The sequence below is a fragment of the Rattus norvegicus genome, chromosome 11 (genome assembly GCF_021556685.1).
Source record: "Rattus norvegicus strain SHRSP/BbbUtx chromosome 11, alternate assembly SHRSP_T2T, whole genome shotgun sequence".
Lineage (NCBI taxonomy): Eukaryota > Metazoa > Chordata > Mammalia > Rodentia > Muridae > Rattus > Rattus norvegicus.
Window position 1 is genome coordinate 43,843,341 of NC_141544.1, and position 19,925 is coordinate 43,863,265.

Below are 19,925 nucleotides of genomic sequence, written 5' to 3' on the forward strand. Positions count from 1 at the left end.
CACACTTGTAGCTAGCTGTGATCATCCTAATGATGTTTAACCTGGCTGTACTAGATTGCAGTGCAGAGTCAGGTATGCCTTTTTAGAAAGGCTGGTGACAGAACCAGGGCCTCACCTACACTGATCACAGAGCTACATCCTATAAAACTATGCCACACATATAACATATAAAAAGAAAATGGACTTTCAAATAATGGTAAGAAAACTACAATACCCACGCAATTTGTCCCAAAGTCTTGACTGCCTTTTTATCCATGGGTTCAGTTCTGTGAGCCGCTTGGACTCTTTCTGAAGTCCTTTGGAAGGTATCTTCTTTTGTATAATTATGAACTTACTGGAACTTCTACTTAACTTTAATTCTGGCACAAACTGCACACTCAAAATACTAATTCACACTTTTACCATACAATATAAACTAAAATGTGCAATTGTATTTACTATTTAATGACAAAATAACACATAAATTACCAAGTATAATGTAATCAGGTAAACATTATGCTATAGGAAATAAGTCACCGAGGCAAGTGCAGGAACCCAAGCAACAGAAACCAAGACTACATGGCATCATCGGAGCCCAATTCTTCCACCAAAGCAAACACGGAATATCCAAACGCACCAGAAAAGCAAGATCTAGATTTAAAATCACATTTGATCATGATGCTGGAGGACTTCAAGAAAGACGTGAAGAACTCCCTTAGAGAAACACAGGAAAACATTAATAAACAAGTAGAAGCCTACAGAGAGGAATCACAAAAATCCCTGAAAGAATTCCAGGAAAACATAAATAAACAAGTAGAAGCCCATAGAGAGGAGTCACAAAAATCCCTGAAAGAATTCCAGGAAAACACAATCAAACAGTTGAAGGAATTAAAAATGGAAATAGAAGCAATCAAGAAAGAACACATGGAAACAACCCTGGATATAGAAAACCAAAAGAAGAGACAAGGAGCTGTAGATACGAGCTTCACCAACAGAATACAAGAGATGGAAGAGAGAATCTCAGGAGCAGAAGATTCCATAGAAATCATCGACTCAACTGTCAAAGATAATGTAAAGCGGAAAAAGCTACTGGTCCAAAACATACAGGAAATCTAGGACTCAATGAGAAGATCAAACCTAAGGATAATAGGTATAGAAGAGAGTGAAGACTCCCAGCTCAAAGGACCAGTAAATATCTTCAACAAAATCATAGAAGAAAACTTCCCTAACCTAAAGAAAGAGATACCCATAAGCATACAAGAAGCCTACAGAACTGCAAATAGATTGGACCAGAAAAGAAACTCCTCCCGTCACATAATAATCAAAACACCAAACGCACAAAATAAAGAAAGAATATTAAAAGCAGTAAGGGAAAAAGGTCAAGTAACATAAGGCAGACCTATCAGAATCACACCAGACTTTTCGCCAGAGACTATGAAAGCCAGAAGATCCTGGACAGATGTCATACAGACCCGAAGAGAATACAAATGCCAGCCCAGGTTACTGTATCCTGCAAAATTCTCAATTAACATAGATGGAGAAACCAAGATATTCCATGACAAAACCAAATTTACACAATATCTTTCTACAAATCCAGCACTACAAAGGATAATAAATGGTAAAGCCCAACATAAGGAGGCAAGCTATACCCTAGAAGAAGCAAGAAACTAATCGTCTTGGCAACAAAACAAAGAGAAGAAAAGCACACAAATATAACCTCATATCCAAATATGAATATAACAGGAAGCAATAATCACTATTCCTTAATATCTCTCAACATCAATGGCCTCAACTCCCCAATAAAAAGACATAGATTAACAAACTGGATACGCAACGAGGACCCTGCATTCTGCTGCCTACAGGAAACATACCTCAGAGACAAAGACAGACACTACCTCAGAGTGAAAGGCTGGAAAACAAATTTCCAAGCAAATGGTTGGAAGAAGCAAGCTGGAGTAGCCATTCTAATATCAAATAAAATCAATTTTCAACTAAAATTCATCAAAAAAGATAAGGAAGGACACTTCATATTCATCAAAGGAAAAATCCACCAAGATGAACTCTCAATCCTAAATATCTATGCCCCAAATACAAGGGCACCTACATACGTAAAAGAAACCTTACTAAAGCTCAAAACACACATTGGACCTCACACAATAATAGTAGGAGATTTCAACACCACTCTCATCAATGGACAGATCATGGAAACAGAAATTAAACAGAGACGTAGACAGACTAAGAGAAGTCATGAGCCAAATGGACTTAACAGATATTTATAGAACATTCTATCCTAAAGCAAAAGGATATACCTTCTTCTCAGCTCCTCATGGTACTTTCTCCAAAATTGACAATATAATTGGTCAAAAAACGGGCCTCAACAGGTACAGAAAGATAGAAATAATCCCATGCGTGCTATCAGACCACCACGGCCTAAAGCTGGTCTTCAATAACAATAAGGGAAGAATGCCCACATATACGTGGAAATTGAACAATGCTCTACTCAATGATAACCTGGTCAAGGAAGAAATAAAGAAAGAAATTAAAGACTTTTTAGAATTTAATGAAAATGAAGGTACAACATACCCAAACTTATGGGACACAATGAAAGCTGTGCTAAAAAGATAGCATTTTCAGCAAATGGTGCTGGTTCAACTGGAGGTCAACATGTAGAAGAATGCAGAGCGATCCATGCTTATCACCCTGTACAAAGCTTAAGTCCAAGTGGATCAAGGACCTCCACATCAAACCAGATACACTCAAACTAATAGAAGAAAAACTAGGGAAGCATCTGGAACACATGGGCACTGGAAAAAATTTCCTGAACAAAACACCAATGGCTTATGCTCTAAGATCAAGAATCGACAAATGGGATCTCATAAAACTGCAAAGCTTCTGTAAGGCAAAGGACACTGTGGTTAGGACAAAACGGCAACCAACAGATTGGGAAAAAATCTTTACCAATCCTACAACAGATAGAGGCCTTATATCCAAAATATACAAAGAACTCAAGAGGTTAGACTGCAGGGAGACAAATAACCCTATTAAAAAATGGGGTTCAGAGCTAAACAAAGAATTCACAGCTGAGGAATGTCGAATGGCTGAGAAACACCTAAAGAAATGTTCAACATCTTTAGTCATAAGGGAAATGCAAATCAAAACAACCCTGAGATTTCACCTCACACCAGTGAGAATGGCTAAGATCAAAAACTCAGGTGACAGCAGATGCTGGCGAGGATGTGGAGAAAGAGGAACACTCCTCCATTGTTGGTGGGATTGCAGACTGGTAAAACCATTCTGGAAATCAGTCTGGAGGTTCCTCAGAAAATTGGACATTGAACTGCCTGAGGATCCAGCTATACCTCTCTTGGGCATATACCCAAAAGATGCCCCAACATATAAAAAAGACACGTGCTCCACTATGTTCATCGCAGCCTTATTTATAATAGCCAGAAGCTGGAAAGAACCCAGATGCCCTTCAACAGAGGAATGGATACAGAAAATGTGGTACATCTACACAATGGAATATTACTCAGCTATCAAATACAATGACTTTGTGAAATTCGTAGGCAAATGGTTGGAACTGGAAAATATCATCCTGAGTGAGGTAACCCAATCACAGAAAAACACACATGGTATGCACTCATTGATAAGTGGCTATTAGCCCAAATGCTTGAATTACCCTAGATGCCTAGAACAAATGAAACTCAAGACGGATGATCAAAATGTGAGTGCTTCACTCCTTCTTTAAAAGGGGAACAAGAATACCCTTGGCAGGGAATAGAGAGGCAAAGATTAAAACAGATACAGAAGGAACACCCATTCAGAGCCTGCCCCACATGTGGCCCATACATATACAGCCATCCAATTAGACAAGATGGATGAAGCAAAGAAGTGCAGGCCGACAGGAGCCGGATGTAGATCGCTCCTGAGAGACACAGCCAGAATACAGCAAATACAGAGGCGAATGCCAGCAGCAAACCACTGAACTGAGAATAGGACCCCCGTTGAAGGAATCAGAGAAAGAACTGGAAGAGCTTGAAGGGGCTCGAGACCCCATATGTACAACAATGCCAAGCAACCAGAGCTTCCAGGGACTAAGCCACTACCTAAAGACTATACATGGACTGACCCTGGACTCTGACCTCATAGATAGCAATGAATATCCTAGTAAGAGCACCAGTGGAAGGGGAAGCCCTGGGTCCTGCTAAGACTGAACCCCCAGTGAACTAGATTGTTGGGGGGAGGGCGGCAATGGGGGAAGGATGGGGAGGGGAACACCCATAAAGGAGGGGAGGGGGAGGGATTAGGGGGATGTTTGCCCGGAAACCGGGAAAGGGAATAACACTCGAAATGTAAATAAGAAATACTCAAGTTAATAAAAAAAAAAAAGAAAGAAAGAAAATAAGTCACCATTAACACTGTGTTCAAGGAGAGAGAGGAAGTGGGATACTAAGCCATCGTACACATACACACCTTCCATGTCAAAGTCCGCTGAGACCTCTGCATCTTCACCGAGCAGGGTGGAACTGGTTGATGAGGGCAATGTGACACTGATTTTCTCTAAACTCATCTCTTCTTCCAAAGTTTTGATCCAGTCTGGACTTTTTAAAGTAATTGTTATAGTCCGATTTAATAACTAGTTGATATAAAAAAAAGATACAGAAAATGTATTAACATGGAAATGACTGTGGGAGAAGGGTCACTATGTCATACCATGCCGTGGCATCAACACTTTAGTTGGATTATCATCAAAATCCAATCTGCCACACACACCGAAACTTTCCATGTTAAGGTTGCTCACATTCTGCCTTATGGTGCCAAATAAAAGTAGTTAGGACTCCTTATCTCTTCCTGGCCAAATATAAACCACTGATAATCTGTGATGTAATTTTGGTTTGGGTCCATAAATTAAAGAACTGCTCCTGCGTGAAACTACACAGGAGAGGGGCTTTGAGCATGCGCGTGCTGTGGTTCGTCCTTTCTCACTTGGCACACCAGCCCTGAGAGCTGCCCCACCGCATGCTGAAACAGCTAACCTATGCTTTTAGCATCTCAAATGTCGGGAGAATGTTGTGTGAGGATTATTTTGAATCTTCTACAAAAATGAACGGTTGCGGAACTGGAATGGCTGCAGCATGTAAAGCATGCCCTCAGCTTTTCTTATACATTTAAGTGACTTTTAGATCTAAGGATGATTCGATAAACATCAACATGTAATAATCAAGTTACATGTGTCTTGGATTTATTTTAAATTCTTCAAAACTGTGTTGTTGGGTCAAAGCAGACTCCTTTATCCTGGGCATGGAGATGATATGACCCTCATTTACAGTTCACAGCACACAGGAGACCCGCTCCCTATTGATAAGCTCTTTATTGCAGGTTCAAATTTCCTTTGTTTGAAGAGTTGATCTGCATAGGTACGGCCAATGCGCCATGCTGACAGTTGGCAACTCTGTGGGTAGATCCAGCTCAAAGTATTACCGCTCCCCAGAGCTACTCACTTAAGCAGCATGGCTGTCTGACAGCCACTGAGCTTTAAATTCAGAGTTCCTAAATCCATTACTTGTTTCACCAAACCCAGCATTGAAATGAATTTAATTAGTTTACATAGACATTTCATAGATCATAGATCAAGTCAACAAAAATCTTATATTTACCAAATATCATTTAAAGAACATGACCCCCCCTCTCTTTCCCTCCGTCCACCCCCTCCCCCTCGTATGTATGTGTGTGTGTGTTGTGGTGTGTGTGTGTGTGTGTGTTTGAGTCTCTGTATGGTGTGTGTGTGTGTGTGTGTGTGTGTGTGTGTGTGTGTGTGTGTGTGAGAGAGAGAGAGAGAGAGAGAGAGAGAGAGAGAGAGAGAGAGAGTATCATAGGCTGGTTCAGACTGTTTTCTTTGAAATGGGATAATACCTGAAATACTAGGGTTAAATTCATGATTCTAACAAAGTCAACACATTAGAGGTTTAGAAATGTATTCCAAATTTCCAAAAGGGTCAACTAAGTATTATCTTATATTTTCTGTTTTTTTTTATCATTTTGACATAAGTATATTAGTAATACATTAAAAAACAAACAAACAAATAAAACTCAGGCAATATACACATGCAAATATTCTCCTTTAAGAAAGCAAATGTAACATGACAAGAGAAGGGTAGTCAACTCCTGGGGAGTTGCTCACTGTTAGAGAAATGGAGCCTAGAATTCAATCTAGTGTATAATGGACCATACAATTATCAATACAGATTTCGCTAGAAAAGAAAAATGAAGATACAATTTACAGACCACATGAAGCTCAAGAAGAAGGAAGACCAACGTGTGGATGCTTCAGTCCTTCTTAGAAGGGGGAACAAAAATACTCACAGGAGGAAATACGGAGACAAAGTGTGGAGCAGAGACTAAAGGAAAGGTCATCCAGAGACTGCCCCACCTGGGGATCCATCCCGTATGCAGTTCAGTCACTATTGTGGATGCCAAGAAGTGCATACTGACAGGAGCCTGATATAGCTGTCTCCTGAGAGGCTCTGCCAGAGCCTGACAAATACAGAGGCAAATGCTTGCAGCCAACCATTGGACTGAGTGAGCATGGGGTCTCCATTGCAGGAGTTAGAAAAGGACTAAAGAAGCTGAAGGGGTTTGCAACCCCATAGGAAGAACAACAATATCAACCAACCAGAGCTCCCAGAGCTCCCAGAGCTCCCAGGGACTAAACCACCAACCAAAGAGTACACATGGAGGGACCCATGAGTCCAGCTGCATATGTAGCAGAGGATGGCCTTGTCTGGCATCAGTGGGAGGAGAGGCCCTTGGTCCTGTGAAGGCTCAATGCCCCAGTATAGGGGAATGCTAGGTTGGGGAGGTGGGAAGGAGTGGGTGGGTGGGGGAAGAACCCTCATAGAGGCAGGGAGTGGGAGGATGGGATAGGGGGCTTCTGGAGAGGAAACCAGGAAGGGGGATAATATTTGAAATGTAGATAAAGAAAATATCCAATAAAAAATGAAAAAAAAGGAGTGAAAATGTGAAAAAAAAAGAAAAATGATTCATAAAAATTGACAGATGCAACATTTTACAGAAACAAAATTACACAGGCCATCAGTGTAAGTTCCCCATCAATGACATTTCAAACCAAAGACTAGAAACAGCTCCAGCAGTTAATCTGAGAATGCTACAATGTGGTGTGTTTGCTATATGAGGATATTCTATACCCATGCTGGGAAAGGGCATTGGACAGGAAAGTCCCTCCTTGGTCATTCATGGGTAACTCCTGGGAAGGGTAAGGGCCTTCTGCACCCTCTGCCCCATGTTCTTGTCAAGAAAGCATGTTCTCCACTTGGTAGCAATGCGGAGAAGCTGAAATATCTAATTTTAATTAAAATTTTATAGTAATTTGTATTAAATATCATAGAAATCAAATTAGGCAGGGGCTGTGTTTTCCTTTTCATTTCTGTCAATGGTTAATAGCTCTGAGGGGAAAGTAAAATAACCTTAAGTTAGGCAGAAAACAGACTAGTAAATAAAAATACTAAGTGACCCTCATAGAGTTCACGGTTTTCCATTTGTCTTAACTGAAAATACATCTAGACATCAAGTGGCTGTCTGCACAAACACAATCCTGAGACATATGGAATGGTTTGGGATCAGCAAGTCTACCTTACCTCTTTACCATTTAGGCTCAGAACATTCAAGGCAGAGCTCCCCTCCAAAAATGTAACCCACATTTTATCTTCTACGAATCTTTAAGAGAAAGAATAAACAATGAGTAAGAATATAATTAACTTCTCAGACATAACTAGCTCAATCTGTAGCCACTGGTGTACGAATGAACAGCCGGGGCCAAAGAGAACATGGTGGCCACTGGCTGGTTCTCAGAGGACGCTCTCTTTCTACACAGCACTTCCTTCACCCTGTGACAAGCACAGGCAGGAGAAAGGGCCTCATTCAAGGCGAGCCAATGCACCTATGGCGTTCCTTCCCCGCAACAGATTATTTTCTTATCAGTACGCTCCCTAACGTTGGCAATATTCTGAGGAAAGTTTTAAATTTCAGTTCTGAATTAGGAAGACCCCAGTGAGCTAAAAATCCACAAATCCCTTCTCCTTTATCCGTCTCTCTCCCTTACACAGTGTGGACCTTACCTTTGTTCATGCAGCTACCTGTGCCTACTCGCACAGCTCACAGAGTTTCTATGCTTGGCAAGGCTTACTGTTATCTGTAAATGTCGAAGCCTTTACAGTGTACTTTCTAAAGCCTTAAGTTCTTAAGCCTTTTACAAAAAAATGAATTCATTATTGCTAGGGCATGCATGTGGAGGTCAGAGGACAACTCTGTAGGGTCTGCTATCTCCTTCCTCCTTACATGGGTCCCAAGTGTGGAACCGAGGCAATGCCTTTGTGCACTGAGCCATCTGTCAGGCTCAGGTTTTATAAAAGTTTGATGATTTAAAATAGAATGCTCTCAAAGGTTTGGGGAGGGGTAAGAAAAATCAAAGGGCCTATTAAAAAATGTCTATTTTTTAAAATTTGTTCCTCTGCTCCTTGAAAAGACCTGTTATGTCTCAGGCATGAATTCCACCTGACAGAAACTACCCCATCATCATTCCATGGGTCTGGAGAAAAAGCCACTACAATGACTTTTCCAAATAGATAAAGCAGAGCCACATCTTTAAGTTCTCTGCTCTTCTATGGTTTCTACAATTCCATACCTTACAGAGGTTTGCCTACTGAACACAAATAAACTATCCTCAAAGAAGCAAATGAACATCATACAAAGGCAGTGAGTAGAGAAGTAGGGTGAGAGAAAGCCCTGCTAGGACAAGAGGCATGCTGGCCTGCAGGAAGCAGGTGGGTAAGTCAGCACAGGGACTGAGACCAGAATAAATGGCTCCTACTCATCACATTGCTGCTGGCTAGAAATTGAACATTTATCTCTTATAATGACATTTATAATATAAACATCAGATTTCTTAAGCTTTGGGAATTAAAAAAAATCCCTCCAGGTTGTTTACTTATTAAATAGTTATTTACATATTTTCTATGTAGTTCACACTGTCCTTGAGGTAATTATCCTCCTGCCTCTTGAGTCCTAAAGTACTGGTGTGCACTATCAAACCTTTATTTTTCTCTCCTTAAAACACTAAAATGTCCAAGCATAGCTTCCCTCTCACACAAACCTTGCTACATTGTTCCACTGTACGGAATCAGGAAGAGGCCATTCCTGAATTAAAAAATGTCTTTGTCTTCAATTGTTCATGTATGTTTCATTATTCATTTTAAGTTTCCTACAGAGAACTTAATTTGAAAACCCAGGAGCTCTTGAAGAACATCCCAAGTGCGGCTGTCTAGTGTGGAGCACCAGCCCATGAAGCAGTCAGTCAGTAGAACAGACTCCCCAGTGCACAAACGACCACTTATATGTGCTGGGTCATAAACCCTCACTTACCTTATAAGTATAACTTCGCCGAAGTGTGCAAACTGCTGCAGAAGCTCATCGATCAAAGCATCGTCAAAGAAAGTATTCTCTTGTGCAGAACTTTTGATTGAGACCAGTACTGTGCCGTCCGGTGGGCCCTGGACTGCAATAACTTCTTTATAAATTTTTTGTCTCTCTTCAGCTTCAACTTCAAATATATCTATATCGATCAGGGCGACAACGGGCCTTAAGGCACAGAGGAAGGTAGATGCATTAGAAATGTTTCTAAAGGGTTTTATTTCAAACAAACTTCAAGCATCATTAGAAGAACTGAGGCTGTTTAAACCTGTGGTCAGAAGTCTTCAGCTCGGCTCTTCCATAGTGCAGCAAGGTGCCAGGAGTCCATGTATACAGGATTTTACTTTCATCTTGGAAACTAGCATTCAGAAGATCTAAGTCTTCAGCTGCAATTAGAATAAAGGAAAGTTCAAGAGAGGCCACATGAGAAGGAGAGGCAGGGCATACGGCACACGTAAGTGCATACTTTCTTCTAGAACCTTCAGCAGTCTGAGGACAGGATGACAGAACACTGGAAGCAGCCACTATTAGACATCTTTAACCTAGAAATTTGTTTGTCAAGTTATTTTATTCTTTACTCAGGGAGATGTTGCTTGCTTCTAAAATTACTTAAAGGCCTGAGACCAAACAATGTTTCATAAACGTTCTATTAAATGACCAAATGGTCATTGAAAAACCACAATTTCAGGATTGCAATCAGAAATTTTACAAAATAAATGTTTCTTTACTTTACATGAAATTATATCACTTAAAAATGGGCATAAAATGTTTGTTTTGTGCTAGATAACCTTTGTATAAAATAGCTTTTGTTGCTTAATATTTATTGCTCCTTTCTTCCTTCTCACAAAATTCAGATTAATTTACCTAAATAGAAAAGTTCACTCCTCACCTGATCTGTCAAAAGGCCACTTCCTCCTTCTCCAGAGGACTCGGTCTGTCCAAGCAGGGGTGCGGCACTTTTCACTGGTGTCATAGTCTTCGGAAAACAAGTCATATTTATAGGTTGGAGCAAACGTTACTTTTCCCTCTAAAAATCCTCTAAAGATCTAAAATAAACATACACAAAGTTTTTTTCAAAACACATAAACGTTTATGTTTTTATTTAAACTTTTTCTGGATTTTTGAGACTCCATGTATGCAATGAAACATGATCATAGATAGCCTCTGTTGTCCCTCTTCAGTGCTCCTCCATCCTCAACATCCTGTCTTCCTTTTTGATAACTCATTAAATCCCACTAGTGCTGTACAGATGTGCTTGGGTGTGGGAACATCCACTACTGCAGCAGCTCTCACCCTCCCTAATGCTGTGACCCCTTAGTACAGCTCCTCACGTGCTGACCCCAACCATAAAATCATTTTTGTTACTGCTTCAGAACTGTAATTTTGCTACCACTATGAATCCTACTGTAACTCTCTGGTATGTGGTTCCCAAAGGGTCATGACATAGGTTCATAACCAGTGTACCAGGGCATGGAAAACCTGCCAGTGGCCAGATCTTTAAAAAATGGTTCTCTCTCCTACAGTAACTCTCAGCTGCCAATGGCTGCTCCACAAGAGTCATCCAGCCTCTCTGTAGGCAACTCTGGCTGGCTGGTCCTATGTGGGTGCTGTGTCTCGGCCCCCCTCATCCTATTACCGCACTTTCTGCCTCACCGTCTGAGACGTCCCTGAGCCTTGGGGGTGGGGTTAATAGGGATGGATGATAAGACGGAGTGCTTATCCCAGGGCAGCTGTGCATCTCTCCACGGATTGCTGACACTATAAGGAGCTTATTTGTCCAAGGCTGAGTGAGAGCAGCCCAAGTCTGCGGGTGCCAGGAACTGCTGATGTATTTTATTTATGTGCTTGTCTTTGCTGGTGTCCACGGAGGTCACAATAGGGCTTTGGATCCAGAGTCTTCAGACAGGGCGGCAAGTGCCCTTAACCACTGAGCCATCTCTCCAGAACTATACTTTTATGCTTATGTGCTGGACAGTCTCATACAAAATATCTGTCTATCTAGTAAGTATTTCTAACAGAAAGAACGAAAGTAACAATAACCACCCCCCCAATAAAAATAAAAACCCCACAGTGGAAAAATATGACCTTTTCCCTATCACTTAACCTTGCCATTAGTGAAACTTTAAAAGCATGAATAAAGAAATCATTCTGCTTTATGAGACACTCAGAACTCTAGGAAGGACTGGGATTGCAGTTCAGAAGCAGAACACTTGCCTGGGAAGCACAAAAACCTAGGTTCAATACCCAGTCTTGCCCAATCTTAAAGAAAAAAGTGCCAATTGGTATGAAGCTCTGGGAACCATCTAGCCTGATATTGTGCTTTGGAATGACAGAGCTGACATCTATGATGGTGACACTCAGCTCCATGGTCCCACGCACTGTACCAGTGGCTCCTATCCCTTCTCCTTAAGCTGAGAGTCAACATTATCACCATCCCTACAATATAAGCCTTCTGTTTGACAGCGCATCTCACAAAGAAATTAATGTATTTTCTTCCTAGGAAGAATCATAAACTTTTTGTTTAATATTCCCTTCCCCTTCCTTTCTTTCTTATTTCTTTTCTTTCATTCTTTCAAGAAAAAATAATCCTGAATGCTACAGATATGTAGAAATGACTCACAATAAATACAGAAATAAAATAAGAAAATATGTTTAATGCCAAAATTCAAAGCCTCCTTTTACAGCTTTTCTTTATTGTGTGTGTATATATAATTTTATGTGTGAGTGTGTTGAGTGAAGAGGGCACATATGTGTCACAGGACACATGTGGAGGTCAGGGACAACTCTCAGGAAGCAGGATTCATCTGGATTCTGCAGTTTTACTCCAGGCTGGCTGGTCCAGAACCTTCTGGCAATTGACTGTTATTGTGTCTGCTTCCCAGCTGTCTAAGGACTGCAGGTGATGCCGCTGTATCGGCGTTTACCTGGGGCTTTCTGTGTAGGTTCTGAAGATCACACTTGACCTCCAGCACTGCAGGGCAAGTGCTTTAGCCCCATTCTCATCTCCCCAGTCCCAAGTCCCAAGTCCTCTCTCTCTCTCTCCCTCTCCCCCTCCCCTTCCCCTCTCTGAGGAAATATAAACTTATACTCCTTTTTATTTCTGTGTATCTTTTTATATGCCTACTTGTCTATTGTGTGTCAGAAGAGGACACTGGATCCCCTGGACCTAGAGTTACGGTCCTAGAGTTATGGACCTAGTGTTACAGTGGTTGTGAGCTGCCCAGTGTGTGGGTGCTGGGAACTGGACCTGAATTTTTGGTAAGAGCAGTAAGTGCACTTAACAGCTGACCCATGTCTCTAGCTCTCCAAAAGTCCCTCCTGTAAGACAATTATCTTCTCAGGATGTATTTACCTGTCCTGCATTTTTCTGATTGATGAGTTGATCTCCAGCTATAAGAGAATCCCAATTTTGCTGTCTTATGAGCTCTTTAACTTCTTCATTAGGAAGATCGATTCGATAGTTGAAATCACCACACCAGAATACGTAATCATGGGAGAAGAGCATTCTTCCCTGGAAACACGAGACAGCACTTGAAGTTCAAAATAACCCGTGTGTCACTGTCTCTCTGCTTCACGGGGCTTGCACTCTGCCACGAGCCCACGAGTAACAAGACAGCAGTCGAGAGGTAGGTGAGCACTGTTGGTGTCTCTAAGGACTGCTTTAAATCTTCAACACGGCTGACAGAAAATGGAGGATAAACTTAAATACAGTGCAGGGTTCTCTTAAGGAACAAAAGCAGAAGCTTACCATGGGGAAACTCAATTTTCGTGCTATTTCTACGAAATCTTCATTTCTCTCTTTGACTTGGGACTGGCCTGCAGCAAAGTGACTGCAGACAAAGCAAAGGCTGGTGGTGTGGAAGAGCATCCGGATTGCAACAGCGCCCTTATTTCCAGTCGCGCCTCCCATCCCAGTTTTCACAGTATCGACTGCAACATCCCTACACACAGAAGTCATGAATGGAAGAGCTGACATCGCTAGACCTTTCTTGTCAGGTAGTGAGAAGAGACACAGAACGGGTCTGTCACTGACCTGATAAAGGGAGCATGCTGCGGTCTGATAAAGACAAACAGGCAGACACCCACCAACTGCTCCGAGGCCAGGAGAACATACTTGTTGTCTCTGGAGATGGTCTTCTGCAGTTCCACTGCCCACAGCTTCTGGTTTGTTGTGCTGCCAAAGTGTTACAGAGGGAATCTTTAGGGAAAGTCTTATACACTTTTATACATCTCATTTCTTAAGAAGAAAAACATTTTCATGCAAGCTGCTTTCTGTTTCTGTTAAAAAGAAAAATGTGCAGCTCGACCAAAACAATAAAGTGTTTAAAACTTACAACTCATCCAAGAGGAGATATGGGTTTGGTGAGAAGGCACATCACGTAAAGGTACCATAGCCAAGCCTGACAACATGAGTCTGATCCCCATGACCCTTGGGGAAGGAGAGAACTGACCCTGAGGTTATCCTCTGACCTCTGCATGCACAGCACTGCACATGTGTGCCTTCATACACACATGCCCCCAAACAAATAATGCTAAAATAAAAAACCACCAAGAAACAAAACAACAAGAGAAATAAGAAATGAGTTAAAAAGAGACATGAGGTGAGTGACTCAGACAAACTCTACACTTTAATGTCGAGTATTATTAAGCTAATGAGAAACATGTACTTCTACACATCACCTTGTCTCACCCCCACTTATCTTATTCATGAATTTAAATTTTATTTAAAAACTACTCTGTGTGTGTGTGTGTGTGTGTGTGTGTGTGTGTGTGTGTGTGTGTGTGTTAAAAGTCCTGGAGAAAGAGATATAGGTTGTTGTGAGCCATTTTATATGGATGATGGGAACTAAATTCTGGTTTACAGGAAGAACAGCAAGAGATCTTAACTGCTAAGGTACCTCTCCAGTCCCCTAAATTAATTTTTATTTTAGTTTACAAAATTTTTCTTTTAAATGATTATGGAAAAAAATTTTAAGAGCTTACAACTGTAAAATAAGTCACCACAAACCAATATTTAGCTTCAAAAATCTCTCTTCTTCCCTCCTCCTTATAAACCTGGGACATTTTAGGCCAAGTCTAAGACATTTACCATTTTACTCCTAATTACTTTTATGTCTTTAATACAGTGGACATTTTCATCTTTACAAAAAACACAATACCATCACCAAACAATAACCCTTAATATCACCTAAAACTGAGAAACAAGGTCAACTTTATTTCTACTAGCAAAATGAGGCTACTGTAGTCTTTGTAGTTGCGCATGGCTGTCCTTCAGGGCATGTTATCAATCAACATCATCCACTGATGGTCAGTGTACAGTCTACAAAAATTCAGGTTATTATAATTAGGATTCAGAAAGAACTGACATCAACTATTCAAATTAAACTGTAAAAATATCCACAGGTTTAACAGACTGGCTCTAAGGAAGTGGTGATCATTATTGGTCTCACTGAAGTCCACCTGGGAGCTGCCCCCCTCAATGTTCTGAGCACATTTCTCTAATCACTGAATGGAAGCCCCTGCCATTCTACACTATGAACTACCTGCTGCCTCTCATAGCACATAGCCCTTGAAAGAACCACTCGAGAGTGTGGTCATTTCGACTGATGTTATTGGGAGGTATTTCTTTAGACTGTCCTGTTTGTTACGAGGAAAACAGGCAACAGTATTAACTTCTAATAATAAGACCTGAAGAGCATGGGATGTAGCTCCCTTAGAATAGGGTCTATCTAGCATGCATGAAGCCCTGGGCTCAATCCCATCCATGGATAAAAGTGGGGTAGCATTGTCACCTGAAACTCAGCACCTGGGAGGCAGGGGCAAAAAAATCAGAAGTTTAAGGCCAGCCACAACTAAATGGCTATGGGTAGTTTGTGGCCAGACTGGATCTTTGTCTGAAAAAGAAAACCCCAGAGTCAAAAAAAAAAAAAAAGAATAAAGCTTGAAATTTTCTTCTATATTTTTAAAAATTATTGTTTACATGGCTGTAGTGTGCCAGTGTCTGTAGGAGAGAGCATAAGAAGACAACTTGTAGGAGCTGTCCTTTCGCTTTTGCCATGTGGATTCTAGTGAACAAACTAGGTCATCAGGCTTGGTGGCAAAGACCCTCACCTGCTGTGCTAGCTTGCTGGTCCGCTCAAAAGTTGTATTTTCAAGCAAAAGTGAGAATTTTTATAAAACTTGGGTTAGCCACTGTGATTTCACTACTTCCCAGTATTTGAAGAGTTTGATGAAATATCCATTGCTGATCCCAACCAAAACAGTATTGTAGATGTGTCAGAACTTAGGACTATGTACACACTCAGTGAACTTTTCTAAATAACCAAAGCCCACAGTGTTAGAAGACTGATCCACAGTAAGAGTGAAGGATTTTAGCACAACAAAAGCACAGAAAGCTCACTAATTGTTGGAGGTGGTCAGCAGCTACCAGCATTGACTGCTCTCCAGGGCACGCAAGCACTCACAGGGCAGCTCACAGCTGTCTGTTAACCCAGTCTCGTTCGTGAGCATCTCAGACCCTCTTCTGACCTCTCAGGCAGAGTCTATATATGACTCACTTATATACACAAAGGCAAAACACTAATACACATACAAACAAACAAACCTGTCTTTTCAAATTTCACTAACAAGGTTTTAGCTTCCATTTTCAACTAATTCCCCCCCCACACACCCACCAGAGCTGAGGACCGAACCCAGGGCCTCGAGCTTGCTAGGTAAGCGCTCTACCACTGAGCTAAATCCCCAACCCCTTCAACTGAGTTTTAAGAGGTACTACCATTTGTTCAGTTTTTATATAGCACCTTTCAGAGGAGACATTTTCTAGAAAGGTTATTAAAGTATTTTTCCAACTATATATTTATCTGGGTTTTTCTTTCACGTAATTCACTCCTAACAACTTGCAGCACAATATGGAAGCACGTGAAGTATGTGGAGGAACTCAGGTGTCTTTTTTTTTTTTTCTTTTTTTCGGAGCTGGGGACCGAACTCAGGGCCTTGCGCATGCTAGGCAAGCGCTCTACCACTGAGCTAAATCCCCAACCCCCAGAACTCAGGTGTCTTAATGTAGACATTAAGCAATGTAAAACCCACAAACAATGCCATGCTTCCCAGTAAACTTCTGGTTTAGACCACAGTGCACATCTGGAGGTCAGAAGTCAACTCTGTAGAGCCACTTTCTCCTTCTCCTTTTTATAGTGGTTCCAGGATCAAACTCAGATCATCAGGTTTGGAGAAAAGACATCTTGCCAATATAAAATAACTGTTTACACTTTTCCAGTCTTATTTTCTACTATAATATCAATCTTTTAAGTTTAGAAAGAGACTCATACCAAAACTATTGAGAACTGCTATTTACAGTTTGAAAAGTTCCTTTCCACACACTTTCTCAATCCCAGCACTGTGACAGCTCACTGACCCGCCTTCCAGTGCTGTTACCAAGCTAGCTCACCTTGCATTCACAATGTTCCCAGCATTCAGCTCCACCATTTCTTCAAAGCCAATTGCAAATATATCAGTTGGCTTACTTCTCTTATCTACAATTAAGCATTCAAAAATACCTTTAAATATAGCATAGGTCAAATGGCAGCCTTACCCAATAAATTCAGTCCCAGATCACATAAAACTCCTTCTATGTTTTCAATTTGACCAAACTCCCATCAAAAGTAAAAATTCATCAGTGAGCTACACTGCTGCAAATTTAAGTCTATTTAAGAGTATTTTGAATATCCTTAAGAACTAAATAAAATCGTTTAAAAACAACGGTTAAAGTTTGTGCCTCTAACAATAGAGAAACACGCCTCGCTTCTTAAAGGTGAAGGCGAATCAAATTTGCAGAATTAAAGGAATTACTCCGAGAAGATATATGATCGAGATGCAGAAGGCATTTGCTGGTGGGGATTCTGCGCAAGGGCCACACTGCGCCTGCCCATCATTACACAAGCACGTGATGAAGCAGTTCTTGCTTTTGTTTGCTGACAGGAAACTGTACATGAAGGAACTAAGTAGGGAAATATAGCATGACACACACACACTGGGAACCATAATGGAGCTCAGACCCTGCCTTTGTTACACTGGCTGCAGGACCCTTTCTGTGTTTTAGGTTCTTTATCTATGAAACTAGAATAGCAGCATCAATGTAACGAATCTGCTAGAGAATTAAAGATGTGGAAAAAAACCCTATGATGTTCTTTTTATTATTAATCATTCTATTACTGTCACTTTTTTCCAATTTTGATTACTGTGACTGAAATGGCCAGAGTTTACTAAAATGTTTGAAATAAATTCCAAAAGCTAAGATATGATTGATTAAAAATGACTAAAAAAGGAAAATTTCTATCCCGCACAATTTCCTACACATAGCCCCTTCATGTGTACTACTGGTATAACAGACTATTCTTAATGGAAGTTTAAGTGGAGTCGTAAGTTCCTAACTCGAATTACTTCATAATGTTGGAAAGCTGTTCTATGAATAGCTTCATGACAGGTATCTAACTAAGTTTTGTGTTGTTGTTAGTGTGTGTGTGTGTGTGTGTGTGTGTGTGTGTGTGTGTGTGTGTGTGTGTGTGTGTGTATAAACCTAAGGGCTTATGTGCGCCACATCTGTGAAACCTCAGAGTTGTGGAAGAACAGTAAGGCCTTTTCTCTCTGAGCCATCTCTCCAGGCCTTTTACAACCAAGGTATCACAATTTCTTTAAGACTGCTCATGATCTGCTCTGGAAAATGGAACATTCTGGGCTTGCATCATAAAGTACAAATGATCAACTATAAAATAAACTTGGGTCATGTCTATTTAAATCAAAACAGAAGTAGTTTCTCTTATATGTGTGGCTGCCTTCAAAGATGTCTCCATCCTGATCTCCTGAGAAACAACTGGACAAAAAATTTTTAAAAATTTGTGTTGCTTTTGTTTATGTTTATTTTGTTTTATGAATCAAAGTTTTACTGTATTTGACTAGAAATTAGAGCAATCCTCCTGTCTCAGTCTCCAGAGTGCTGGGATTATGGATGTAAACCACCACACCCAGCTCCATCATTGCTTTTTTTTTTTTTTAACTAAATAGCAAATTTTCTATAAATAAAAAGTGAGGTAAGATTTTGTCAGACTTAGCCTGAGAAATACTGGCTTTCAAACTAATTTTAAAAAGGCAAGCCAAGTTTCTTTTCTAAATTAGTGAAGTGTCACACTGCAGTCAGGATTTTAAACCCCTGATATAAAAATCCAACCTTGAAACTCCTGGATGCCAGCTAACTTGGGTGCATCAAGAAGCCAGTCGGTGAGGGTCTGGTTCTTGAATGCTATGCTGCGGAACTGTTTCCCGCCGTTCACATTCCAGGTTCCAACACACACTCGGATCTTCTTGGGCTTTGAGTACTTGTAGAAGTTCTCACACATGTTCTTTAAGACTTTGGAAGATGCTAGACAAAAACAAGATGCAAGAGAATGTTAGCTGCAGCAAATCATCTGTAAAAGTGTTTTTCAGTGACAGAGGTATCTAGAAAGTACAACTATCATCACAAGCACAAATAAAATGCATGCGCAGGCACAAGGAAGATATCAGCCCTCAACGCCAAGCCCAGCCGGATGCATTAACCACACTGCATCAAAGAAATTAAAGGCTGACATAAAAACTACTACAGAATGACTGAAGAGACATAACGCATGCAGGAGGAACAGTTCGGATTCAATGGTATGCTTGTTCATATACCTAAAACTTAAATGCCTTTTTTAAAAAAAGCAATACAGCAAATGACTTAAAATCTTAATTAGGAAGCTGGTAAAAATATAAATTTTATTTCTCCCTAAACAAAAGCACTTAAAAATATCTCGAGTTAAAATTCAAATTACTGACAAGCAGCTTGAGAACAATGGCTCCCTCACAAAAATGAGCACAGAGAAGAAGATGAGAGGCTGGGTGAAATCCTACTGAATGCTTCCCTCTCATGGAAGGAGCTCATGAGCTCAGTAGAGACCTCCAGGGTCTGTCTATCTGTCCTCCTCTTCAGCCCTCTGTTCACTCACCACTCAGCGACCAGCCGTATCAGGCTTGCTCCCATTACACATTTTTAGCCTACAGTTTCCACCGCCTGCAGCACTCTTCCCTCCCTCCTCCGCCTCTCTACTCTCTCCTCTCATTAGCCAGTGAGAACTGCACTGTGTCATCCAGGTCCCCTGTCCTCCCTTGCTTAGTTCCATACACTCTCTCACTCTATGACAAATGACCTCACCTTCCCATGTTATTATTTATGATACTGAGAATTAGCAGAGGCCTGAGAACTGGCACTGTAAAGGTCAGTACCACATTTGTCTCCTGACCGTAGTTTTAACTTCGGAGCCACTGGGACCTGAAGATTATTTGGACAATCCTATCTCCACTTTCTTAAAGGCAGATGTGTACATTTCTCAACCTCTTCCTGTTTGATTTGATTGTCTATAGCAGTGACAGGGTGCAAACAAAAGCAA

General features: G+C 40.9%; 1 protein-coding gene across 50 annotated transcripts in view; it reads right to left on the reverse strand.

Moving 5' to 3' along the window:
• Synj1 (synaptojanin 1) overlaps positions 1-19,925 on the reverse strand; it is a 76,939-nt gene that overhangs the window by 16,412 nt on the left and 40,602 nt on the right. For all 50 annotated transcript variants that reach the window (XM_087577106.1, XM_087577135.1, XM_087577099.1 and 47 more), the window contains 10 exon segments: positions 18,689-18,880; positions 16,913-16,997; positions 13,499-13,639; positions 13,214-13,406; positions 12,818-12,976; positions 10,355-10,511; positions 9,734-9,851; positions 9,418-9,633; positions 7,635-7,713; positions 4,453-4,615 (listed from right to left, as the gene is read on the reverse strand). In XM_087577106.1, coding sequence (XP_087433232.1) covers positions 4,453-4,615; positions 7,635-7,713; positions 9,418-9,633; positions 9,734-9,851; positions 10,355-10,511; positions 12,818-12,976; positions 13,214-13,406; positions 13,499-13,639; positions 16,913-16,997; positions 18,689-18,880 — 1,503 coding nt within the window.